General features: G+C 40.2%; 1 protein-coding gene across 5 annotated transcripts in view; it reads left to right on the plus strand.

The window, feature by feature from the left end:
• The first annotated feature begins 527 nt into the window (after window positions 1–527).
• Window positions 528–21,447, plus strand: part of FAM169A (family with sequence similarity 169 member A) — a 68,661-nt gene continuing 47,741 nt past the window's right edge. For 2 of the 5 annotated variants that reach the window (XM_060400231.1, XM_060400232.1), the window contains exons 1-2: window positions 528–568; window positions 20,205–20,339. In XM_060400231.1, coding sequence (XP_060256214.1) covers window positions 20,208–20,339 — 132 coding nt within the window. In that variant the 5' untranslated portion in view covers window positions 528–568; window positions 20,205–20,207. Of the gene's footprint in view, window positions 915–1,218; window positions 1,436–20,204; window positions 20,340–21,447 lie in introns of those variants that run through there. The other 3 variants (XM_015101243.3, XM_015101244.3, XM_060400230.1) reach the window with 2 other exon arrangements.

A 21,447-nucleotide genomic window follows, 5' to 3' on the forward strand; every position in this document is an offset into this window, starting at 1 on the left:
AAATATGTTATAACATTTAAGGTTTCTGTTAATTAAATATTACAAATAAAACATTAGAGATGTGAAATTGATTTTTATGAGCAACTAGAAAAGTCTATTTGGTGAAAAACATGAGTTAAATATATCTCTATCAACAAGTGTTCTTTGAAGTATTTATTGACTTCGTTGACTATTAGTAAATTCATGAAAGGCTGGAACTGCGATTAATATTTCCGAGGAATTAAAGAAGCAATTTCAAACCTATTGGATGAGCTGAAAACAATGCCGCAGCTCTTGAATGATGAGTTTATTTTCCAGAGATTACGGAGTAACATAATACTATTTCTCAATTCATTTATTAAACATATTTAAACCATGGGCTGCATTACTTTAAAGAAATCTATCATGCTTTAAATACTTCTTCCAGGGGAGTGTAATTAGCAAAAGGGCCCTGGGCGCTAAGGCAGATGAATTATGTTGGGAGAGGAAGGGGAGGAGAGGAGGGTGGAGCCGCCGTTCGCCTGGGGATAGTTTGAGTGTGCTAGACTGAGAAAGAGGAAAGGTCAACGCAGGGATCTGGTGGTTCCTGGTAATCTCAAAATGGAAGTCTTGTCTTGTCTAGATTGGGTTTTTCCAGATTGTGAATGGGGCTCTCTACCTCCTTTCTGCTTCCATCCTCCAGCGTGGCAGTGGATTTAGGAGGGAGGTGGCGGGCGGGTGCCAGTGGTCCTCGTCCGCACTCTCTGCATCCCGGCCCGAGGTCGGCCGGCCTCGCCCACCCTGGGTAAATTCCCGGAGGTCCCGCCCCTCGCTGGAGGAGAACTCCCAGGGGGAGTGCAAACGGGCGTCTGCGAATGTTGACAGTCAAGGAATACGCACATTCAGCGTCGAGGTCCCCGCGGCTTACCCGCACCTATTTTTATAGCTAAGCCAAGGTCACTCTTTAATACCGGGCCAGCGCCTGAGCTGCGGCGTCGCTCTCTGCCTAGCGACGGCAGCCGGGGCGGGGAGAGGGGCCGCGGGGGGCGGGGCGGGGCGGGGCGGGGGCCGCGGGGCGCCCCCCGGCTGGCCGAGCCCACACCTGCCCGGCGCCCGCGAGACCCGTGAGCCGGGCTGGAGGCAGGGCGGCGTCCCCGGCGCCGAGGAGGGGCCGTGCGGCGCGGGCGGGCGGGGGGATTCGCGGTGGGCGCGGGCGCCGCGCGGCCGCAGAGCCTGGAGGCGCTGCGGCGCGAGTGCGTCACTCCGGCGGAGGGCACGGTGGGCTGCGGCCGGCCCGCCGACCAGGAGCCGGGTGTCCCGGACGGGGGTGCAGGCGGCCGCGCTCGCCCCGGGGACCGCGAGCGGCGCGGCCCGGGCCCGGCCGGGGGTCGCCGGCGAGCCGCCACCCGCTCCATTCATTCCCGCGGCTCCGCCTCCTTTCCCGGGCTCCTCCGGCGGCTCCGGCGGCGCGTCCGAGGTGAGTGCGCGGCCCGTCCCGGGCTGGGGTCTCCGGGCCCAGGCCGAAGCTGCCGGGTCCGGCCTCGCGCCCCGCCGGCCTGGCCCCGCACAGCCGCGGGCAGTGACGCGGGCACGAGCTGCGGGCCTCCGCGAGGGCTCGGGCGCGGCGCAGGCCCACGCCGGCCGCCCCGGCTCGGGGCGCTCGTCCAGCTGCGGGCGACTGGCCGGCTCCTCCGAGGGGCGTGCGGTGCGCCCCCAGGTGCGCCGGCCTCCGCGCCAGCGCCACCATTTTGTGTGAGGGAATGCCTCCTTCTCCTTCCTGCGCCCGCCTCGGCCGGATCCCCCGCTGCTGCCTGCCGAGCCCCCTCCCCTCCTGCCTTTCCCACCTGGAGCCTTTCAGTCCGGGCCGGTGGCCTCGGCGTGGGGGAAGCGGACCTGGTGGCGGGTGGGGCGGGAGCGTTCCGGTTCCGCCACGCAGGTGGCCTCCAAGGATGCTCTGACCAGCTCCCTTACCTGTAACCACTTTTGGATTAGGTATTGTATAGCTTCCCTTCTAAAATACAGGTCGTTGCAATTTTGTTCTGGTTCTTGGCTGCCCATTGTGCAATTTTTCGAGGCCTGTGCCCTAGGAAATCAGTGGGTGAAGCTTTGGATTGTTTATGGCTCAGGGATCTGGGTTACATTTACTTCAGATGAAGTATCTCACTGGCTTTTCAGCTTCTGGAAGTTGGTGTGAGTGTCTTATGTGGAGTAGATTCTAAATTAACCACGACCCCTTCCTCTTTTGCGATATCCTTTCAAAACCTCAAATAAAACGTTCTCGTGTGAGGATTCTTGAGTGGGATAGGGACAGGTTGCTAAAAGACTACCCAAAGGAAAAGTTGTTTTGCGATTCAGAACTGTTAACACATCCTGTCTTTTTCAAGGGTCTTGAGAATTTGGTAGTTGTTGTTTTTAATTTGTCTCCTCACAAATATACTTAAGTTCCTAGTAGTTTATACTCTGGCCATTTGTATTTTATCACTGCATCACAGGGATTAAAGCCTGGAATGGTGGCTGTTGCATAATACACACAGTTGGGCCCTGGAGGGAATTCACCAAAATGGATCTGGGTTTGACGTGCCTTGTGTGTCTGTTTGCATGTACAAAAGATGTACAGGTTATCTTTGCAAGCTGTGTTTTGGTTTTCTCCTACAAGAGGAACGATTTTTATTAGCTAATGTGTACAAGGTTAAGTTTTTGGTATATGGACAAGACTTAAGTTTTTGGTTTTGAAAAATCTATGCTTGTCTCTTTTGTTTTGATTTGTGGGGTGGGGGGCAGTGTGGGTGCGAGCCCAGGGAATGTGGTGGTGAGGGTCCATTTGTGATAAGACTTCCAGCACAAACAATGATAAAATATCAGTCTTTCGTGGAGAGCTTGTATGCTGCCGTAGTGGACTCCTCTCTGAATTTATGATGAGGATTGGTTTAGGGAACTTATATGAGTAGCAACATTGCCTGCTCCTTGAGTGATTACAACCTAAGATGCTTTACCTGTGGATTTTAGATTCTAACCTGTTCCAGATTAGTCTGATCTTTTAAATAGTATTCAAATCACTACAAATTTCTTTAATAGCTTTGTAATACACCTCAAACAAAAGACTTAACTTTGATTTGGAGAAAAAAAAATTTTATAATTAGATGCTTTTGAGAGTCATCTATTTAAACTTTTAAAACCCATCCACTCTAAACTTTTTTCTAATTAGTTGAAGACTCTTTCACTTAACTCTGTCTGAAAATAAGTGATTCTGCCTCATGTACCATCCCTAGCAGAAATGTCATGCTTCTCCCTGCTGACATGTTTTTTGGAGGAGAATTAGGTGAAAGGGACCTTGGACCTTAAGAGATGAGTCTTATTTTAGAGAACTTAAGGATTGCGTGTGCCCTGACTGGACCTGTTATAGGTCCCTGAGGATTGACATTGTTCCTGCCAGGAAGTTCAGCACAGAGTAAAAAGAGAAAAAAAGAGTGTGATTTTAGTTACTAGCTTTTCCGATGAGGTGTTAGTTTTAGGTTACACCAGAGGTAGCTTTCATTTATTCAACACACACTGAGTGTCTTATGCTGTAGGGTGCAAAAACAGACAAACTCCACTCTCACGATGCTTATATAGTCCAACATTGTGGATTAAAATGTTAAAAATTCCTTAATCTAAATGCACAGAGGTTTTGGCTAATATGTATTGAGAACAAATCAATTTAGTAAATTGCCTTTTTTAAAACAGCCCAGATTGCATGTGGGGGTCCCCTGCATTTATGGATTCAGGAGAGGAGAAAGAGGGTTCAGTTGCTGAAAGAAACTGAGAAAGGAAAGAAGCTAATAAACTTGAGAGTGTTGTCCAAGGAAAGAGAAACTTGACAGTAGTCAATTGGGTCTGATCTGTCATAAGGACAAGAGGGGTAAAATGAAAGTAATCCCTTGAATTTGGGAATCAAGAGGTTATTATTGGAGGAGTGATATCAGTATAGTGATAATGGAGAAGCCAATTTCAGTGAATAGCTATAGAGAAAAAGTCAATGAACTTAGTCTATAAAAGTCAAGGAATTTAGTCTATAAAGTCTTTATACATATTACTAATGCTTTCAAGTTTACATCAACTGGCCCTTCATATATCAGATGAACTTATTCTGATTCTTAAGTTAACAGTAGTTGTTATTCAGAGGCAGTATAATTCCACAGTTTAAGCCAAATAGGTATGTTTGAACCTTGCCTTGTAAGAGTAGTTATAATAGAGCTTATCTCAAAATGTTAGCAGAATTAAATGTGATAACATTCCTAAAGGTGAGCTACTACTAGTATCGTCATCAGTGAAATTAGAATTTTTTTTTTAAGTATCTAGTTCAGTGTTCCTCAACTTTTTCTCCTTTTTATTATGTTCTCCCCACAGTCATGCAGTGTACAGCACTTTTTTGAGGTACATTTCAAAACCAGGACTTTTTCTTTTTTAAAATTGTGTTCTCTACCACTTGTCAGTCAGAGCTTTTGCTCTTCATGAGATAAAGTATAACCAAAATGAGTTGAGTTGGTAGAGTTCAAATTAAAAACAAGAAATCTTTTGGTTTTCATTAGTTTGTGTATTAATGTGGGGAAATGAGTGTTGTTTTGAAAAATTGAATGTAATGTATATAATCCTCCATATAGCTCTTGTGGATCCCAGAATAAGAATCTTATCTTCTTATGTTAGATCTGGATACTTCCCTGGAGGCCCAGTGGTTAAGACTCTGCACGTCCACTGAAGGGGCATGGGTTTGATCCTTGGTCAGGGATCTACTATCCCACATGCTGTGTGGTAGGGCCAAAAAATAAAAGTAAAAAAACAATTGTTTTTTATATCTGGTCCTATTTTCTATTAATTGCATATCTGTATGAGTGGCAAATATAGTTATATTTAGCAAAAAGCAACCACATGTTTGAAGTATTGATATTTAGCTTTGTAATTTAATGCATATTTTAAAGTATTTGAAATTAACTTCAAGGCTGAGGAGATTTATTGATAAAATTTTCTAGACCATTAGAAAAGAACTGAGGTGATTCTAAGTGAAGTGAAACTTTGGTGAATACTAACTTTTTGTATCTGAGCAGCTTTTCAGAACGGCAACAAGAACAAAAAGCGTTCTATGAAATGATTCCTGTGATTTTACAACTGCATATACAAATAATCACTCAGCTGAATTCTGTGGACTCTTGGCTCTCCTGTCTAGAACTGGCTTAGGTGAAGACGGATGTCCTTGCACCTTGGGTGGAGAGATGTTACTCCAGTCAGAACTGGAATGTATTGGCAGTCACTGACGGTACTCTTTGAAGACCTAATTAGTTGATCTGTATTTTCATGAGGTGTGATACATTTGTGGATAGATTTTACTGTTGGAAATGCTCATTTCTCTTGACTCTTTAGAGGTATGTTGACTAAGCCTAAGTTTTCATCTGTATATTGACACCTCAGATATTTGAAGGGAAGTTTCTTGCCTTCTTTCTAAGACTTGTCCAACAGGACTTGCCCTCACTGATTTCTCCCTAGTTCCTTTTCCTCATCTTCCATACTGTTGTTTCCAAATCCTTTGCCATCCTGATTGTTTTTCAGTGTTCAGTTCAGTTGCTCAGTCGTGTCCGACTCTTTGCGACCCCATGAACCACAGCACGCCAGGCCTCCCTGTCCATCACCAACTCCCGGAGTTTACCCAAACTCTTGTCCATTGAGTTGGTGATGCCATTTCAGTGTAGTTTTCTTAAGATGTGATCCTCAGGATGGAATAAAAGACTGAATGGAGTCTGACATATGAAGAGGCCAGGGGTCCTTTTCCATTTCTGCATCTCCTAATTGTTGTTCAGTCGCTCAGTCATGTCCAACTCTTTTTGATCCCATGGACTGCAGCATGCCAGGCTTCCCTGTCCGTCACCATCTCCCAGAGTTTACTCAAACACGTGTCCACGCAGTCAGTGATGCTGTCCGACCTATCTAAAGGAAAGGGTTGATTTCCTTTAGGATTGACTGGTTTGATCTCCTTGCTGTCCCAGGGACTCTCAAGAGTCTTCTCCAGCACCACAGTTTGAAAGAGTCAATTCTTCAGCGCTCAGCCTTCTTTATGGTCCAGTTCTCACATTGGTACATGACTGATGGAAAAACCATAGCTTTGACTAGATGGACCTTTGTCAGCAAAGTGATGTCTGTGTTTTTTAATATGCTGGGTTTGTCATAACTTTCCATGCAAGGAGCAAGCATCTTTTAATTTCACGGCTGCAGTCACCATCCACAGTGATTTTGGAGCCCAAGAACATGAAGTCTGGCACTGTTTCCCCATCTATTTGCCACAAAGTGATGGGACCAGATCCCATGATTTTAGTTTTTTGAATGTTGAGTTTTAAGCCAGATTTTTCACTCTCCTCTTCGACTTTCATGAAGAGGCGCGTTAGTTTTTCTTCACTTTCTGCCATAAGGGTGAAGTCATCTGCATATTTGAGGTTATTGATATTTCTCCTGGCAGTCTTGATTCCAGCCTGTGCTTCATCCGGTCCAACATATCTCATGGTATACTCTGCATAAAAGTTAAATAAGCGTGGTGACAGTATGTATCCTTGAGGTACACCTTTCCTAATTTTGAATGAAGCCCCATTGTGGGATCATTTTGCTTTAACTTAGGGAAAAAAACCACTTGCTCATAATTCATATTGACTCTAGTACCAGCTGAATCTCTTATTTTGTCAGCTTTTAAGTTTCCCTTTCATTTTAAAATGGTTGGCTTTGTATTCATTGTGTAGTAAACATTTTAAAATTCTGAAGGTGGATCGTAGTGATTAGAACAAGTATCTAGAGTCTGAAGAGAGGATACTGCAAGATTCAAAAAAATCTAACACTTAATGAGTGACTGAACAATATGCTTGATATATGATATTTGTATGATCAGGTAATTATGGGTTATATTGACTTTTATCTTGATCTAGGGACCTGATTCAATCCCTCTGGAGAGAGATTGCCTAAGTTTAAAGACTCTGCCACTTAACAGCTGTGTGAACTTGGCAACTTGACATTTTCACACTTGAGGCTCCTCATTGGAAGAATGTGTGTAAGAATAGTTAACCTCATAGAATCATTTTGAGGAATAAATTATTTATTATATGTAGAATATTGAGCATAATGCCTCGTGCAAGGGAAGCAAGCAACAAATGATAGTTCTTTCATCATCAGAAAATATTTTGAGTTAGAATGAATGATTATTCATTAGATGGTACCAACCTTTTGTAAATTAAGTGCCTTTTCCCCTGTCTTCTTCCTCTAAGTGGTCATGCATGACCTAAGGTATTAGTTAGAAAGGACATCAGAGATCATTTGATCCATCCCTACTTTTTTGGAAAAATTATGCTTCTCTGGAGTTTTGAGCCTGGTAGAATAGATGAAGAAAAGATAGAATAGGTAAATCACACTCTCCTGTGATAAGTATGTTAAAAGAAGTATGCATGAGGAACTTGCAAGAAACTCATATACGTTTCTCAAGTTGTCTCCCTTCATTTTTGCCTATTAATCCATCCTACACGCAGCTGCTGGGTTAATTGTCTTAAACCATAGCCTTAGGTGTCTCTCTTCTGCTCAGGATCTTTAAATTATCTCCTTCTGTGTGCAAAATAAAATCCAAACTCTTTAATCTGGTGTTCTTGGCCTGTTATTTCTATCCTCAATTTATTTTTCTAGTGTACATGTCCCTACTTTGTATATACCTTAACTCTCTTGATGAATCCAACTACTTGCTATTCTCAGTATGCTTTCTGGCTTTGTTTTAGCATTCCCGTCCTAGAGGGTCTCCCCTTCTCTCTGCCTGTTGAGAGACCATCTATTGCTCTTCCTCTAGCTGCAGAACTTCACATGGATTTCATCTGTGGCAGTTCTTTGTTCTAGCACCAGTGTGTGGTTTGTTTATGCAAACTTGTTCAGTCATTCATCATTCGTTTATATAGTAATATGTATTGAAGCCAGGTGGCTCACTGGTAAAGAATCTGCCTGCAAAGCAGGAGATGCAGGTTCAGCTCCTAGGTTGGGGAGACCCCTGGAGAAGGAAATGGCCACCAACTCCAGTATTCTTTGCCTGGGAAATCCCACGGACAGAGGAGCCTGGCAGGCTACAGTCCTTAGGGTCGCGAAGAGTCGGACACGACTTAGCGATTAAACAACAAATATATTGAAGCCAGAGAGGAAGGCTACTACTATCTCTCTTTTCCTCTGGGCCTGCTGCCAGTGAAATGTAAGAAAACAATTTCACTTGACCTTGTTAAGCATATACACCTGAGTTTGCAGGAAGATTGCAAGAGTAGGTGTGTGAGGCTGTGGCTCGCAGTGCAGAGTGGGAGAAGCCTGGAAGGGAAGGTGGAATGTTTAGCCTGTAGTTGGGAGGCTGCTTTTTTTTTTTTCAAGTTGGTGTGATACTCTGCAAGGAGCAGCAACCCTTGGTTACATTTTTTTGTTGTGTAGTGAAAATATTAGGAAATGGGGTGAGGTGGTGGTGATGGTGGTAGTGGTGATTGCCACTCAGCAGAATATTTCATAAGTTGTAAGCCAGCGTTAAGAACCAAGGTTTGTTTTTGTTCGAGTATTTCCTTTAAAATGAAAATATCCATCTTCATGGTTCTAATGAGACATATCTCTGTGATACTATATGGTCAAGATATGTACAGCAAATGCATATTGTTTAGACTCCTGTGTTTTAAAATTGCCTATGTCCTTTAGATTCACTATGTCAAACTCGTATTTTCTTTAAGCATGAATCTATTTCATGGTAAAGAAGCCAGGTTTAAAAAAAAAAGATTGTCTAATGTTGAAATGAAGGACAAAACTTTATGGTGTATTCATTTAAATAGTTCTTATTTTGTCCCTCCTGAGGTTTATAAACTGCTCCTGTGAGATTATAAACAGTGTTTAATAATCTGGGTCATGACGGGCTGGGGTAGCTGACATGTTCTAGAGGCAAAGGTATTCTTTTCTGCAGAACCACATGTGGTCGATCAATGGAAGCTTCAGTTACAAGCACATGTCTGTTTCACATATCGCCTATTTATTGTTAGGCTTTTGCATATGTACCTGAGAAATGTAAGTAGCTGACTATATCTTCCTCCAAGTGTATAGACAGGAAGATAAGGATTTAGCATCCATTCCTGAGTGTGGTTGTTTAGTATTTGTGGTCTGACTCATTTTGCTTAGGAGTCCCATGTCAGCCCTATGAGCCTTGCTTGCCTTCCCAAGATAGAACCTCCCAAATCATTCTTCTCCCTTGGAGGTTGGATGCAGGCATGTAACCTAAATTTTGTCAGAGTTGCATCCAAGAGGGCCTACACTACACAGTGAGCGATTGAGGAAGGAGGCTCCATGTGGAATCTCCTTTCTTCCCTTGGTTCTTCCTCCTTTACCAGGAATATCTACTGTTAATGTGAGCTCTTCCAGATCATTTTCTGTACAAACATATAAATATATACCAATATTTTATATCCAATAGGCTTTTTAAAAAAATTTGAGTTGAGCATTTTTATGTTTGTTTTTCTTGTTTTATGAATTGTCTGTTTATGCCACCTGCTTATTTATTTGCTTAGTTTAAAAACTTTTGTATTAAGGAAGCTATTTCTTATGGATCATATTGGTTATATAAAGTTTGTCCCAGAGTTTTTTGATGTAAAAATTTTAATGTATATTCAAGGTTTTTACTTTGAACTTTATTCCTTCTTCAGAGGTCCTTTTCCTCTCTCTGTTCAGCTAATTTGCTTATGGCCACACAGCTAGTCTGGTGGCTCAGACAGTAAAGAATCCACCTGCAATGCAAGAGGCACAGGTTCGATCCCTGGATCGGGAGGATCCTTTGGAGAGGGAAATGGCAACCCACTGCAGTGTTCTTGCCTGGAGAACTCCATGGATGGAGGAGCCTAGTGGGCTACAGTCCATGAGGTCGCAAAGAGTCGGACACGACTGAGCGGCCAGCACTTGCACTTTCACCCAGCTAGTAATCCTGGCAGTTTTGGCTGGAGACCACACTCCCTTAACTAGTATTCTACACATTCTGCCTTTCAAGTGCATCAGCTTCTATGCCGTGTGACTGGATTTTGCTTTTGTAAGTCCTGAAATATGCCAAGTACCCATTACCTTCATGTTTAAATGATTTCTTAGATGTAGGACCATTTTTCTAGAAATGAAGAGGGAATTAAACTCTTAGAAAGAAAACGGCTAAGATTTCTCTTGGTATGTGTGAGCAGTCTTGTACCATCTTAGGGTCCTAATGTGCTGTGCTTTCTGGCCCAGCATGGTAACTAAAAGGATCAGCCTCACAGCCAGACTGCCTGGGGTCAAATCCGAGCTTTGCTGCTTATTATAGGTGGGGCGGTTGGTAAAGAATCTGCCTGTAATGCAAAAAGACGTGAGATGTGGGTTGGGAAGATCCCCTGGAGAAGGAAATGGCAACCTACTGCAGTATTCTTGCCTGGGAAATTCCACGGACAGAGGAGCCTGGTGGCTACAGTGCGCACAGTTGCAGAGAGTCGGACACGGACTGAGTCTGCACCCACAGACATAGTGTGCCTTGAACAGGTTATGCTGCCGCTGTGTGTTTAGTTTCCTCATCTGACAAATGAGATGATTAAATCGCCCGCTTCATGAATTGGAGATAAAAACTCTATCAGGGATACATGTGAACTGTTTCAAATAGAATCAGGTGCATAATCCATGTTGGCTCAGTGATTATGACTTCAAAAGGTGATTTTTGTTCTCTACTTGAAATAAAAAAGGTAACAAATATAAACCACGTTTGTAGGACTTACCTGTAGCTCAGACAGTAAAGAATCTGCCTGCAACACAGGAGACCTGGGTTTGATCCCTGGGTCCGGGAAATTCCCTGGAGAAGGGAATGGCAACCCACTCCAGTATTCTTCCCTGGAGAATCCCATGGACAGAGGAACCTGGCGGGCTACAGTCCGTGGGGTCGCAAAGAGTTGGATGCGACTGACACTACTGCTACTATGAACCACATTTAACCTCCTGTCCCGTTACCCATAGATTCATAGGCATCTTTACCTACCTGTAATCAAATCTTTTTCCTCTCTCAGGGGATAGAAGAGGATTTCTGAGCATTGTTGAGCCCACCTGAGTGTTGGTAACTGTAGCATTCTGTTCAGTGGCTTCATTTTTGTCATACTGAAAAACGCAGTTCTAAGAGGGGAGAGAGATTCATCTTGGATTTAGGGCCTTATGTAGGACAGGAGGGGAGAAGGATAAAAGGTGAGTAGACTAAAGTTGAGCTGATGTGTAATACAGGACCTAAGTTAGTCAGCGAAGGATATGATGATGGTGGGGAGAAAAGAGACAAGGGGAGAATCATAATAAGGTCCAGAAACAGGCCTTTTGTGTGAAAGGTTGAGAGCATTGCAGATTTTGTTACTTGGATACCTAACCTATTTTTGGTCTGGGGAAACAATCAGCAGAGGTAGGATCAAGGCTTGGACTGGTTGAGATAATTATTTTTTTTCCTAAGAACCCTTTCAGCTCTAAAATCTCCATAATTCTTTGGATCTTCTCCTCCTAAAGCCCTCAATAATAGCCACACTATTGAAGTAACTTAGGAACTCAAGTTAAAAATACGTATTTTTTCTTGCTTTAAGAATATATCTGATGGGCGGGAGTCTAAAAAGAGAGGGGATATATGTTAAAAAATAATAATAAAGATGCTGATATTCAGGAAAAAAAAATAAGAACATTAAATAGTCATACAAAAAGTTCCACATACTTTCAAAGAGGATTCTTATTTTCAGGTATAGTTTTAATAATTTGGAAATTATAATGTATAGCTTCAAAGTGATAATAAAATATTATAGAATAAAAAAATATATTTGATATCTAGTAATTAACCTTAAAAAGGAGGGGAAATCACAGTAATAACATTTGATTTTTAGCTCTTTCTCATAGTTTCTTTCTTAAAGAACATTCATTCTTGCAAACTGTTACATAATTTTTCAGGAAAAGGGGATGGAATTATTAAAAGATGGGTATAAAATAGCTGGTGGGCCGCTTATGTTTTTATGTAAGAGGTGTATTATGTTTTATACAAGTTATCCAGGATTAATGAGCATACCATTTACTTAATTTATAAATTAATTTGGACACTTTCTACACTTCATTGTCCATTCTGCGTAAAAATTTTGATGAGTTAGTTTGCTTAAGGGGACATTAAGCTTTCTCATTCATGTAGAATCTAGTTAGGCCTTTTGGTTCATCTCATGGGCAGAGCATAAAGTACTTGACACAATTTGATCTGACAGCCTTACAGTTATATAACATAGGACGGAAGCTTAAAAACAACAATAAAAGAGAGAGAAGTCACTGATGTTTTTCATAGCAAGCTGTAGCTCTCCAAAACCTTACTAACCTTCTCTGTCTCCCTAAGCCTAGCAGAACCAGCTTAAGGCTAGTAACTTACAGTCTTAAGCTAACCGATATTTTTTAAAATAAACAATCACAAACTTTTAGAGGTGAAAAGGTCCTTAGGATTATCCTGTCTAGTTGCATCACATTACCAGTGAGAATACAGAAGACTTAAGATGGTGAGTAACTTGCCTAGGGTCACGAAGCTGGCTAGTGGCAAACCTAACCTGAGCATCCTCACAGGATTCCAATACAAGTACTCTTTCTGGTGTAATACGTGCATACAATGTTTAGTAACAAGGTGCACTTGCGATATTTTATATAAGTAAATTTCTTATGACAAAGAGTGTGATATTTGATTTTGCATATTGAGTAAAAAATAATTACAGTGGAATGCCTATTTGCTTGTCTGGATTCATATTCTTCTAGCTCCACCAGTGGTGTGACATTGATCATGTCTTAATCTCTAAAGCTCCATTTCTTCATCTGTAGAATGGGGCTGATAGAAGTACCTCATTATATATTACATGCAGCATTCTCTTTAAAGTCTGGTATGTTGTCATTTCTCAGTAAATGTTACCTGCTGCTATTACTGATTTATAGTTCTTTCATCTTTTAAAAATACTCATCAGTGATTGTTTAGCCAATAAAGCTTAGCACTGAGAGTGACCAGTAATAAAAGTAATGGATTTAAGGACAGATTTGAAAACACAGAAATATTTTAGAAGGGGTGTGTGTTTGGGCCTTTGGAATTGGGGAAGTTTTTTCATATTAAAAGCTATGATGCTATAGTTGTTTTTAAACTATATTCAAAAATAACAACTTTTAAGTTTGTTGGGAGATGCCCTGGAGGTGAAATGAGAGAGAAAATAGTGAAATAATTTCTTTTATAGTGAAGAAGAAATACATTCATTTCAAACTAGCTTTGCTGCCACAAAAATGGTCGATTTAAGGACATTTAGTCATGCTTCCCCCTGGAGAAGGAAATGGCAACCCACTTCAGTATTCTTGCCTGGAGAATCCCCATTGACAGAGGAGCATGGAGGCTACAGTCCACCGCGTTGCAAAAGTCAGACACGACTTAGCAATTAAACCACCAGTCATGCTTCCATGTCTCCAAAAAAGGTTTTAAAAAAAAAACTTTCAATGTTGGTCACTCAGTTGTGCCTGACTCTGCAACCCCATGGACTGTAATCCACCAGGCACCTCCATCCATGGGATTTCCCAGGCAAGAATACTGGAGTGGGTTGCCATTTCCTTCTCCAGGGGATCTTCTCAACCCAGGGATTGAACCCAGGTCTCCTGCATTACAGTCTTTACCATCTGAGCCACCAGGAAAATGAACAATATTAAAGTCAAGTCAGGTGCATCTGGAAATCGCCACATTTCTAGTGCTCCAAGTCTAAAGGTTTTCACTATAAAATAACGACTCATAAATGTGACACAGAGCCAGTGTTTCACTTGCTCTGGAGGATGGGCTTGGGTGTCAGGTCCATGCCTGGGTCTGAGGTTTGCCACCCACTCTCTCTCTGTGACTTTGGGGAAATGATTAACATCTCCAAGATAGTTTACTTTTCTATAAAATAAGAATATTAATTGGGTCTACCACATAAGAAAGTGCATGACATTCTTTTAGCCCAGTTCTGACACATTCTGGCACTTAATAAAAGTTAGTTATTAAAAAAGAAAGGAAATCACAACATCTAACCAAATTTTTTCCCTCTGGTAATGCTCATTATGCAAATTTCAGGTATTTACATGATTGAATTTCAGGAAAACAGAATTGTTTCATTTTGTGTTTATATAATCTTTAACTAAAAATACAAATAAACCCAGAAGAGATTATTTTTTGTATTTTAAAACATCAGTTTGAAAAGGTTTAAGAATAAAGGATAATTAATTTCTCTTTTTACAACTAGGCATGTTCTACTTGCCTTTGATCTTTAGCAGTGTCTTCTTAATGGTAAGCACTACACTACTGGAGATTTAGGAGGTATTTTTAATTGATATTCAGGTGAATATTTAAGTTATAGAAATTTGAATGCTGATTAGGAAAATGTATAATCTCATATTTCAAGTTGAGGATTTCATAGGCTTTATAGTTTAGGATGAATAAATGGTTTTTTAAAAGTAATCTTCAATAATTAATTTATATTTTATCCTTTACATCATGGTTACTCTTAGCAAATAAAAAATTTTAATATCTCATTCACACCTTGTTTTGGTAGTTAATATTTTAGAGAGTCTTTTGAGTTGGTTTAAGAGGAATACTTTTTAAATTGACCTTGGCATGTGGGATCTTAGTTCCCTTGACTAGGGATCTAATCTGTGCCCCGCTGTGGTTGTAGCATGGAGTCTTAGCCACTGGGCCTCCAGGGGAAGTCCCAGGAATACTTTTATTCTTGAACTTAAGTGCCTTTGAATGTTTTACTTGGTTACAAAGTTGAGATTTTGTCTGCAGGAAAGCAAAAACCGTTACTGTAGTAACATTCTTTTAACTAGTGTCCTCCTTATGCTTCTTTCACGTGCTGTTGACCATTTCCTGTTTTTAGTTTTTGTAAGAAAAAAAAATTTTTATTTGGTTACATTGAGTCTTAATTGCAGCATGTGGGCTCTAGTTCCCCGACCAGGGATTGAACCTGGGCCCCTGCATGGGGAGTGTGGAGTCTTACCCGTTGGATCACTAGGGAAGTCCCGTGTTTCTTCATTATAGGTGATGGTTTGACTGTAGAACATGCTGTTGTATTTGCTTAGTTTGCTTTTTCATATTGACTTTGATAGAGATACAAAGATTTGCCAAACTAACAAATAAGCTTCCTTCAATGCAGAGCTACTGTTGTATCTTATGATCCCTTTCTAACTGTAACATCTTATTTAGATAAGCTCCTGATGGTTCTCTGTTTTTTTATTTTTTGGTTATCTCTTGAAATTCAGTTTTTATTTTCCTCCTTTTCACAAGTTGGCTGAAAGTCCTGTGGTATTGCTTTCATAAATAGTGTCACAAGTTTTTCTTACTTTCTCCTTTTATTTAGACATTTACATTTACTAGCAGATGGGTTGAATTTAAGTGTTCTATTTCTAGGTTCTGATTTTTTAAAATTAAAATCAGCTTACTTAAAAAAATTATATATATTTACAAATTAAGGTCCCAGTCATATGTACATTAGGTTTTAAAGTTCTTAGGACCAATATTTCAGATTATGATTAAAAAAGGAACTTCCTCTCATTAACATATCTTCAGAATTCAGAAAAATATATTTAACTGTATGTTAATATGTCTTTTTTGTGTTTATCTCATTTCTATTAGATATTAAGTTCCTTATCTAATGATACTTTTGTTGTATTTAAATAGATTTGAAGGTCACTTTAGAGAAAAGTAACTTATTTTTTCAGTGACTTTTCCCCTAAATTAAAAAAAAAAAAAAAAATTGGGACTTCAGTGGCTGAGACTCTGAGTTCCCATGAGGGGGCCAGGGTTCAATCCCTGGCCAGGGAACTAGCCCACATGCTGCAGCTAAGACCCAGCACAGCCACATAAATAAATATTTTTTTAATGGGCAGAATTAATCTCTCATTTCAATATATTGTAAGACAGACCAGTGAAACAGTACTATCTATTAAAAAGTCCTGGACTTTCCATTTATTGTTTCTTCTTACTGGTTATTATTATATATATGAGGGCTTGATTTCTCTATGTAATTTTATATCTTACCATTTTGCTACATTTTCTTAATTGTTTGGAATAATTTTTCCTTTTTTTTTTTTTTTTTTGTTTTTCAGTTAAATGTATTATTTGCAAATTGGGGTAGAGATAGTCTCCTTTTCCCCTAACCCATGCACCTGTCCCCAGTTGTTATGCCTCTAATTGCTTTTTTCTTTAATTTTTTAGTTAACTACTTAATTAACTATTGGCTGTGCTGGGTCACGCTGTGCGTGAGCTTTCTCTAGTTGTGGCGAGGCGGGGCTCCTCTCTAGTTGCTGTGCTCGGGATTCTCATTGCAGTGGCTTCTCTTGCTGAGGAGCGCGGGCTCTAGGGTGTGTCGGTGTCAGTCGTCGTGGCTCGTGGGCTCTAGACCTCAGGCTCAGTACTTGCAGTATGTGGGCCTAGTTGCCCCATGGCCTGTGGAACCATCCTGGACCAGGGATTGAACCTCTGTTTCTGCATTGGCAGATGGATTCTTAACCACTGCTGCTGCTGCTAAGTCGCTTCAGTCGTGTCCGACTCTGTGCAACCCCTAGAAGGCAGCCCACCAGGCTCTGCCGTCCCTGGGATTCTCCAGGCAAGAACACTGGAGTGGGTTGCCATTTCCTTCTCCATGCATGAAAGTGAAAAGTGAAAGTGAAGTCGCTCAGTCGTGTCCAACTCCTAGTGACCCCATGGACTGTAGCCCACCAGGCTCCTCTGTCCATGGGATTTTCCAGGCAAGAGCACTGGAGTGGGGTGCCATCGCCTTCTCTTAACCACTAGGGAAGTTTTAATTTTCTCGACTAATTGCATTAGCAAGTACGTATCATATTATTTATTAGTTAAGTCCTTATTTTTCTTGACTTTAGTGAAAAATCTTTAGTGTCCCCACCCCCTTTAGGTTGTTGGTTTCCTTTTTTTAACAGCTGTATTCATGAGAGATACAGTTTACAAACTGTAAATTCTTAAAGAGATGGGAATACAAGACCATCTTACCTGCCTTCCGAGAAACCTGTATGCAGGTCAAGAAGCAACAGTTAGAACTAGACATGGAACAATGGACTGGTTCCACATTGGGAAAGGAGTACATCAAGTCTGTATGTTGTCACCCTGCTTATTTAACTTCTGTGCAGAGTATGTCATGTGAAATGCCAGGTTGGATAAAGCACAAGCTGTAATCAAGATTGCTGGGAGAAACATCAATAATTTCAGATATGCAGATGACACCACCCTTATGGCAGAAAGTGAAGAGGAACTAAAGAACCTCTTGATGAAGGTCACAGAGGAGAATGAAAAAGCTGGCTTAAAACTCAGCATTCAAAAAACTAAGATCATGGCATCTGGTCCCATTACTTCATGACAGACAGATGTAGAAAAAATGGAAACAGTGACATTTTATTTTCTTGGGCTCCAAAATCACAGCGGATGGTGACTGCAGCCATGAAATTAAAAGACACTTGCTCCTTGGAAGAAAAGCCATGACAAACGTAGACAGTGTATTAAAAAGTGGAGACATTGCTTTGACAAAGATCTGTAAAGTCAAAGCTACTGTTTTCCCAGTAGTAATGTGCAGATGTGAGAGTTGGACCATAAAGAAGGCTGAGCGCGGAAGACTTGATGCTTTTGAACTGTGTTGGAGAAGACTCTTGAGAGTCCCTTGGACTGCAAGGAGATCAAACCAGTCAATCCTAAAGGAAGTCAACCCTGAATATTCATCGGATGCTGAAGCTTCAATACTTTGGCCACCTGATGTGAAGAGCTGACTCATTGGAAAAGACCCTGATGCTGGAAAAGATTGAGGGCAGGAGGAGAAGGGAGTGACAGTGAGATGGTTGGATGACATTATCAATTTGATGGACATGAGTTTGAGCAAACTCAGAGAGATGGTGAAGGACAGGGAAGCCTGGCATGGTGCAGTCCTTGGGGTCACAAAAAGAAATGACTGAGTGACTGAAAAACATTTACCCGTTACAGCTGTACTTCAGTGATTTTTTTTTAAGTAAATTTATAAGGCTGTTCAGCCATCACCAAAATGTATTTGTAAATGTTTCTGTGACTTTGAAAAGTTCCTGTGTCCTTTTACAGTGACTCTTATGTTGAGAGGTATATGATGATTTATTTCTATGCATGTGTGTTTATATCCTATACCTTATAAATATTTAGTTTTGTCATTTAAGGAATTATTCATTTTTTACAATTGAAGTATAGTGGATTTACAGTATTAGTTTCAGATGTGTAAAACAGTGATTCAGTGTTTTTGTAGGTTATATTCCATTTATGATACAGTGGTAAAGAATATGCCTGCCAGTGCAGGAGATGCAAGAACCTCAGGTTCAATCTCTGGGTCGGGCAGATCCTCTGAGGGCATGGCAGTCCACTCTAGTGTTCTTGTGTGGAAAATTCCATAGACAGAGAAGCCTGGTGGGCTGCAGTCCAAGGGGTCAAAAAGTAGGACATGACTGTGTGTGTGCATGCATGCACATGCACACAGACAGACAGATGCACACAGACACACACCCCATTTAAAGTTGTAATCATACATTTCCCTGTACGGAACAGTATATCCTTGTAGCTTATTTTATACATGGTAGTTTGTACTTTTTAATTCCCTAACTCCGTCTTGTCCCTTTCTACTTCTTCCCACTGATAAACACCAGCTTGTTCTCTGTATCCGTGAATTTGTTTTGTTATATTCATTGTTTGTTTCATTTTTTAGATTCCACATATAACGTGTAATATTTGTCTTTCTCTGAGTTAATTCAGTAAGCATATTACCTTCTAGGTCCATCCATGTTATTCTTTAAAAGAAAAAATGTCATTCTTTTTTTTAATGACTGAGTAGTATTGCATTATACACACACACACACACCCCCCACAGCACACATTATACCACATTAAAAAAAATCTGATCTTCTTAATCCATTCATCTGGAAACTTAGGTTACTTCTGTATCTTAGCTATTTTAAATAGTGCTGCTATGAACATTAGGAGGCATGTGTCTTTTTGAATTACTGTTTTTGTTTTCTTCAGGTATATACCCAGGTATGGGCTTGCAGGATCATAGTTCCCCAACCAGAGACTGAACCCAGGCCCAGCACAGTGAAAGTGCTGTGTCCTAACCATTGGACCACCAGGAATTCCTTATTTTTAGCTTTTTAAGGATCCTCCATACTGTTTTCCACAGTGGCTATACCATTCTACACTCCCACCAACAGTGTAGGAGGGTTCCCTTTTCTCCACACCTTCTCTTGCATTTGTTATTCATGTTCTTTCTGATGATGGCCATTCTTACAGATGTGAGCTAATATATTGTTGTAGTTTTGACTTGCATTTCTTTGATGATTAGCGATATTGAGCATGTTTTCATGTGCCTGTTGGCCATCTGTATGACTTCTGTGGAAAAATGCCTATTCAGGTCTTCTGCTTGTGTTTTAACTGGTTGGTTTTTTTGACATCGAGTTGTATGAGCTGTTCAGATATTTTGGATATTAATCCCTTGTTGGTCTTATCATTTACAAATATTTCCTCCTATTCAGTAGATTGTTTATTTATTTTGTTGATGATTTCCTTTGCTGTGCAAAAGCTCTTCAGTTTAATTAGGTACCGTTTGTTTATTTTTGTTTTGTTCCCTTTGCGCTCTAGACAGATCCAGAAAAGTACTGCTGTGCTCTGTGTCAAAGCGTATTCTACCTATGTTTTCTTCTAGGACTGTTACGGTTTCTGGTCTTAAGTTTAGGTCTTTAATCCATTTGGAGTTTATTTTTGTAAATGGTATAAAAACTGTTTTAAATGGTGTAAGAAAATATTCTAATTTCATTCTTTTGCATGTAGTTGTCCAGTTTTTCCAGCACTGCTTATTGAAGAGACCGTCTTTTGTCCATTGTATATTCTTATCTCCTTTGTCATAAATTAATTGACCAAAGGTGCATGGGCATTAATTCTTATTTCATTGCTTATTTTTAATATGAGTGTTTAAGTTTTCTTTTTGACATACATTTAAATCAGCAGGCTCAAGTTGTAGTCTTTCTTGGCATAGTAAAAAAGAAGTCTCCTTACAATAAAATGCTGTGCTATTACAATAAAAAGTTTTCTCAGTACAAGAAGATAGCATTTCTTTTGTTTTTTTTAGAAAACAGTATTTCATACTCTGAAACATTTTGTCCCATATTGTTTGTTAAAGAGGATGGCATTCCCTGTGGATATGTTGGATAATTGCAGTCATGAGGAACTGGAAAATTCTGCTGAAGATTACATGTCAGATCTGAGGTGTGGGGACCCTGAAAATCCAGAATGTTTTTCTCTTCTCAATATTACGGTAAGGCATCCTGCTGTGATTTTTATCAATCTTTTCCACTGAGTTTACAATGAAGTCAGTATCCTTTTATTATCTTTTAAAGTGTTAACTAATCACCTTTGAAAATTTTATCAGAAGACTTCTCAGTAAAATGGATAAATATTGATTTGTTAGTACAGCAGCATGGTCAAATGACTGGTTAGCCATATTTGAGCTAACCCAATTAAATCTACTTTAGATTTGGAAATTGTTTTACAAACATTTTTTATAAAAATCAGCAAAAAAAAGTTTATTAAAAAACGAAAGAAAAAAATGAGCAAAACATTACATTATACTTTTTTATGTCACAAACCTTCCTTTTCCCAAAATATTAAAATTTCTGACTATATTTTGATAGATCATTAGGCATAAAATTATTAGAATTCTGGTGTGAATTTGATGACAGGCAAATTCTGTAACCTCTTTAGGCCTCAGGTTTTTCTTTTGGCAAATGATGTTTATTTAATGAATTCTTAGCTTCTTCCAACATCAGTATTTTACAGTTCTTTGAACGACAATATTATGTATAAATAGGGAATTAGCGTTCCAGATTGTAAAGAATCTGACTGCAGTGCAGGAGACCTGGGTTCAATCCCTGGGTTGGGAATATACTCTGGAGAAGGGAATACCCACTCCAGTATTCTTGCCTGGAGAATTCCATGGACACAGAAGCCTGGCAGTCTACAGTCCATGGGGTCACAAAGAGTCAGATACGACTGAGCAGCTTTCATTCACTGAAGGAGGAAAAGATTTAAAGTATTGTATATATCTCAGGGGGAAAATACCCTAGTGTCTTTTACTAGAAAATGAAATTTTTTTCTTCCTCAAATGGTCTAAATAACAGATGATGAAAAATTTTAAATCATTTTGTAGAGCATATCATGTTTTGTTTTTATTCAGATGCATAGCTAGAGCACAGTGATATTTATTGAAATGCTTTCATTTTTCTCCCAAGTTAATAACATTCCTGCAAAAGCAAAGTCTATCTCATTTGGTCTTTTTTGTTTTTTTTCCTCTGGAGACTAGAAATATCCTCTGTGAAAAGAAACTATGCAACTAGTGTTAATGTATGTTTAAACTTTTGGTAGAA

Source organism: Ovis aries, chromosome 16, assembly GCF_016772045.2.
Source record: "Ovis aries strain OAR_USU_Benz2616 breed Rambouillet chromosome 16, ARS-UI_Ramb_v3.0, whole genome shotgun sequence".
Lineage (NCBI taxonomy): Eukaryota > Metazoa > Chordata > Mammalia > Artiodactyla > Bovidae > Ovis > Ovis aries.